General features: G+C 44.1%; 1 protein-coding gene across 1 annotated transcript; it reads left to right on the top strand.

Moving 5' to 3' along the window:
• Positions 1-1,688: 1,688 nt before the first annotated feature.
• Positions 1,689-4,005, top strand: rap2b.L (RAP2B, member of RAS oncogene family L homeolog). The gene has a single exon (XM_018263779.2). It carries the CDS (start codon positions 1,927-1,929, stop codon positions 2,473-2,475), a length of 549 nt encoding a protein of 182 aa, XP_018119268.1. The 5' UTR covers positions 1,689-1,926; the 3' UTR covers positions 2,476-4,005.
• Positions 4,006-5,916: the final 1,911 nt, after the last annotated feature.

The following is a 5,916-nucleotide window of genomic DNA, read 5'->3' as shown; positions in this document are numbered from 1 at the left end:
CACCTTTTCCCCCAGTAAAGACAGGGCAGGGGGCGGGGCCATTATGCAGGGGGCGTGATGTATAGGGGCATGGCCGTGATGCGTAGGGGCAGGCCATGACATTGTGGGGTGATGCAGTGATCGGCCATTGCCCAATCGCCGAGTCAATCATGGAAAATCCTGCACGGTTTTTCTTATTTGGTAAACCGGGCAGGAAGTTTTGACCAGGGCAGCCCTTCAAAATACCAGACTGTCCGGACTTATGGCAGCCCTATTATTACTACTTCTTATTACCTTTCTTATTATTTAAGCCCTCCTCACTTCACATTCCTGCCTCTTACAAACCACAGCCTGGTTGCTAGGTTAAATTGGACCCTAGCAACCAGAGAGCTGCTAAAATTCCAAACTGGAGAACTGCTGCACAGAAAGCAAAATAAGCCGAAAAGCGCAAATGATAAAAAATGAAGACCAAATGCATGTTGTCTCAAATAGCCTTCTCTACATAACAGTAAGGGGCATATTTACCAAGGGTCGAATTTCAAATTGAAAAAACTTCGAAATTCGAATTCAAAAAGACCAACCAAAATTAAGTTGAAGTTTTTTTTGGTCGAATAGGTCCATTTTCGATAGAGTCGGCCGAATACGAATTGTACGAATCGAAGGAATAGCGCATTCGAACGAATTTGATTCGAAGTTTTTCCCAAAAAAAACGTTGATTTTTCAAAGTCCACCAATTGACTCGAAATGGGTTCTAGGAGGTCCCCCATAGTCTAAAACAGCATTTCGGCAGGTTTTAGATGGCGAATGGTCGAAGTTGAATTTTTAAAGAGACAGTACATGATAAACTTCTAATATTCGAGTTTTTACATTTTTCTAAAAAATTCAAATCGAATTTTGAATATTTCCTAGTTGAAGTACACAAAAAATAGCTCGGAATTCAATTTTTTTCATTCGAAAATTCACCTCGACTTTTGATAAATCTGCCCCTAGAAGTTAATTCAATGTTACCTCTTTACATCCCAGACCAGATATACTGTACTGTACCCAAAAGTATATGGATGAGCAAAAAAAGATCAGGGCTTACCAACCTACAAAAAAATTCGAACTCAAAAAGACCAACCGAATGGAGGTCGAAGTTTTTGGGGGTCGAAGTGGGTAATACGATTCAAAGTTTTTTTAACTTCGACCTCCCAAACTCCTCCAATTGCCTCCATACAGGTTCTAGGAGGTCCCCCAAAGGCTAAAACAGCTGTTCGGCAGCTTTTAGGTGGCGAATGGCCGTGTCTTAAAGAGACAGTACTTCAAAAAAAATCAACCTTCGATTTTTGAAGTTTTTTCAAATTCGAATCGAAGTTGGACTATTCCCTAGTCGAAGTACACAAAAAATAGCTGGAAATTCGAAGTTTTTTTTCACCTCGACCTTTGATAAATCTGCCCCTTAGTCGTTGCTGACCTACAGCTCCCAGCATGCTCAGTATGTACTCTGTGTTGCCAAGGGATACCGCCGCTGGGGGTAGTAGTTGAAGCAGATGTAGGGAGCCGGTTTTGTAGATGCCAGCAATAGTGAATGAGTCACGTCTGACTAATGAAAATACTTTCTCTGCGGCTATACGGCTGAGCCAACCAAAGGGGCTCTAGCAACGACCAATCAGAGGCGAGAGCTTCCTCAGCCAATGGGCAAGAGGCAGTTACAAAAAATGCAAGTGTAATTCAAGATAAGTACAGTGTGGGCTGCCAGGGAAGGGAATGGAGAGCAGCGCAGCCTGAAAAGGGAGCAGCAGGGCCGGTCCCTTCCGAGAAGCTGCACGTACACCCGAGGACAAACCCGTGCTTCTCCCCGCCCCGCGGCATTGTAACAGGGAACACATGAAGTGACGGTCCCCGAGTGAAAGCCGCGCTTCTCCCCCAGTAGCAGCAGCCGGGCAGCGGCAGGAGGAGGCGAGAGCCATGCGGGAATACAAAGTAGTTGTCCTTGGATCGGGCGGGGTGGGGAAGTCGGCTCTGACCGTGCAGTTTGTCACCGGGTCGTTCATAGAGAAGTACGACCCCACCATAGAGGACTTTTACCGGAAGGAGATCGAGGTGGACTCGTCTCCCTCAGTGCTGGAGATCCTGGACACGGCGGGCACCGAGCAGTTCGCCTCCATGAGAGACTTGTACATTAAGAACGGCCAGGGCTTCATCCTCGTCTACAGCCTGGTCAACCAGCAGAGCTTCCAGGACATCAAGCCCATGCGCGACCAGATCATCCGCGTGAAACGGTACGAGAAAGTGCCCATGATTCTAGTGGGGAACAAAGTGGACCTGGAAGGGGAGAGGGAAGTGTCCTACGGGGAAGGGAAAGCCCTGGCGGAAGAATGGAACTGCCCCTTCATGGAAACTTCCGCCAAACACAAAGGCTCAGTGGATGAACTGTTTGCCGAGATCGTCAGGCAGATGAACTACTCCTCTCAGCCCAACGGGGACGATCGCTGCTGCTCGTGTGTCATTCTCTGAGCCCCGGCCCTTTTACTCTGCACTGACTCCCACTGCCCCGGCACAACTTTACTTATTCCACTGGCAGGGGCGTGGGTTGGTCCTGGGGGATCACGTGATACAGGAGCTACAGTGGGGGGCTCTAATGGCCTTGGCCTGTTCCATGCGCCCTGGTCTCTGCTGTACAGGCAAAACCATGGAGATGCCTCAGCACCCACCATTGCCCTGATTGCAGACAGACCTGGACAGAGCTAACCTCTGGGGTGCAATTGGGGAGACTGCCTTTGAGGGCCCTGCTGAGTAGCTGTGTTTGGAAGGAAGGAAGAGTAAGGAGAAGGCTATTGTTTATGCAGCACCTGTAGTAGAGAAGGATTGCCCGAAGATATGAGTATAACTGGGGTGTAGAATGGCAACATGAAAACTAGCCCAACTTCCGGCCTTCCAGCTACTTTCCAACTACAATAGCCGGCACCCTGTGTGAGGTTACTACGAGTTGTCGTTGAGAGACAGCTAACTACTAGCCCTACTAACTACAGAGGATGGGGCCTTGTGGAGGGGTGCTTAATACTGGGCCCCACCTCTACCAACGACAGGCCTGGAAATGAGCGCTTGACTAGACCAGCTCCCTACATTATTTTCTGAAAGGTGCACAGAATTGCCCATATGAAATGGAGTCCTAACCCCCCAAGACTTGCAGTTCTTCTGCTGACTTTCATTTTAGGTATCTCTATGCAAAGTTGGATGATTGTTACAGAGTATCCATTCAGAAGTATTGGACATCTAAAATGAGATAAATGATGCCAACGTGGCTTGGGTGCCCCAGTGTGGTTCCCTAGCGGTTATGTGTGATTGTGTGTGTGTGTGTCTGAGAAATCTATTTTGTTTACCTGCTGTATCATATGGGGATTTGGGAAGATTATTAGTATTTTTTCTTATCAGCTGTGAAAGTGTTACAGATGTTTGTTTTATGTGTGCTGGCAATAACTGATTTTTGATGCTTAGCTATTTAATATACAGTGAATTGACTTAATTGTGAGCCAGGGTCAGTCGTGCCCTGTGTCCTTAAGAGTGCCTTCAAAATTCAGCTGTTCCAGCCGGTGCCAACCTGTGAAAATCCTCAACAAAATCCCATTATCTTCTATTCTGAAAACTACTTAACAGTTTCCTCTCGGTAATCACACTGAACAAGCGTGGACAAAGGAATCTATTGTCCCTGGAACCTATTTCTGAGCCTGTTAATGTTATTTCCATGTCTTGCACATTTTTGGAGGGGACAGTGATTAACCTTTTCTGTGTCTAGCAGACCATGCCAACAAGAATGTAGACTGGCACAGGAAGGGGCTTTTAAGCATTTGTTTTAGTATGTGTTCCGCCCCTCTTTTATGCTCTTACAATACCAGCAGTGTCGAACATTGCAAATCAGCCAGAGATTACAAATTGTGATGTACCAAGACCGTTAACATGTGTTATTTTATTTTCTGGGCAGGCTCCAAAAAAAGCCTGGCTCTTCTGTTTTAAACTAAGTTCAATACAAAACCCTTTGTGACATCATATGGTGTGTCTTCTTTTTATTTTGGCAGTTAAAAGTAAGTGTAATTAGATCCTTTCATGTTTATTATTCCCATTCAGTGTCCATGGCACCCCCCTATTAATAGCTGCATTTACATTTAGTATAAGAAAAGGAATTATGCCATATGATATAGGCAGTGTGGGTGTGTACTTGGGTGGCTTTCTCTAATAAATGGTCACCAATTGGTACAAAATAAGATGATGTTTCTGGTGGGCTAATATGTGCATGGAATATGATCTAAAATGATTTAGCCTTAAGCTTGTTAAAGGGGAAGCTTTACTTAAATGCAGTTTGCTTCTATATGAGAGTGTCTGCTTTTACTCGTAAATTTTGTGGTATAAGCATTTTATACAAAAAGAGCAATGCCCATGGGGAAGAAATTCCATCTGAACACTTAAGTACTTCCTATTCAGTGTAACAGGAAGCTGACTGTCAAAAGCATAACATTATTTTTCTGTTGGTTGAATGAGAAAACAGGAGTAGTAACCTATAGTATATATTCATTTGACTAATTAATACTTGGTTGCTATGGGTTCCACTTTGGACTCAAATTACATACATTTTTTTCACACTGTGACCTGACTGAATCTAGACCCCTGGACTATTTGCAAACCCACCCTAATTCATTGTATTATCTTGACAATTGATCTCTATCTATCTGTAACTTCCTAATTTATTTCCCATGAACACCTTTCACTGATCTAACCAAATATATGCTGTGCCTTTCTAGCTTTTATTTGTATTTTGTCTGAGCGCCAACATATTACGTAGCGCTGTAAAGTAAATGTATATAAATCACATGAAATTATATACATAGAACATATGGAGTTACATACATCACAATCAATACTGGTAAAGAAAGAGCTTACACTCTAAAGGGAAGGGAGTAATACACAAGGTGTGGGAGTGGGCATGATCGAATTAAGTGGGTGAGAAATATGGTACTGTATGTGGCGTTGTGTTTGGTAGTTAAGCAGAGTGAAGGTAGGCTTCTCGAAAGAAGTGCGTTTTAAGAGATTTCTTGAAAGCAGAAAGGTTGGGAGAAAGTTGGACAGACCGTGGGAGAGAGTTCCAGAGGGGGGGTGCAGCACTTGCAAAGTCTTGAATGCGAGCATGTGAGGAGGTAATGAGAAAAGAGTTAAGGAGCGTAGTAAGCAGTTGGGTGAGTATATAGAGATGTAGGGTGGGGCAGAGTTATGAAGTGATTTGAATGTTGGGGTCATTAATTTGAATTTAATTCTGAGTGGTAGTGGAAGCCAATGCAGGGATTGACAGAATGGCGAGGCAGAGGAGGAGCAATTGCTGAGGTGTATGAGCCTCTCAGCAGTGTTCATTATGGACTGGAGAGGTGACAGTCTCTGGAGGGGGAGGCCAATTAAAAGAGAGTTACAGTAGTCTAGACGCGATATGATGAGAGAGTGAATAAGAATTTTGGCAGCGTCTTGGGTGATAAATGATCGTATTTTGGATATGTTCCTTAGGTGGAAGTGACATGATTTAATAAGTGACTGGATATGAGGAGTGAATGACAGGGCAGAATCTAGGATAACCCCTAGGCACCGGGCCTGGGGCTGATAGTGGAATTGTTAGCTATGATGGATACTTCCAGGATGTTACTGGTGTTGGAGGAAAGAGAACCATTTTAGTTTTAGAGAGGTTTAAGGTAGTGTTGTGACATGTGGGAAAAAAATATTAATTTAAACAGATTTAAAAGTTGACTGTGTGCACAGTGTAACTACTCCTCTGTTTTGAATCTTAGCACCCTATAACGGCTCTTTGCATTAGAGAAGGTGCTTACAGTGCAACGGTGGTTAATTTACAGTATGAAATATGTGACAAGTGGAACATTTTGGTCTGTTAACACATAGCAACCAATCAGATGTTTGCCTTTA

This window comes from Xenopus laevis, chromosome 5L, assembly GCF_017654675.1.
Source record: "Xenopus laevis strain J_2021 chromosome 5L, Xenopus_laevis_v10.1, whole genome shotgun sequence".
Taxonomy (NCBI): domain Eukaryota; kingdom Metazoa; phylum Chordata; class Amphibia; order Anura; family Pipidae; genus Xenopus; species Xenopus laevis.
This window is presented reverse-complemented; position numbering and strand designations above follow the sequence as displayed.

What these genes read in the sequence shown, in the direction of transcription:
- rap2b.L (XM_018263779.2), top strand. Translation starts at nt 1,927, where the DNA reads ATGCGGGAATACAAAGTAGTTGTCCTTGGATCGGGCGGGGTGGGGAAG.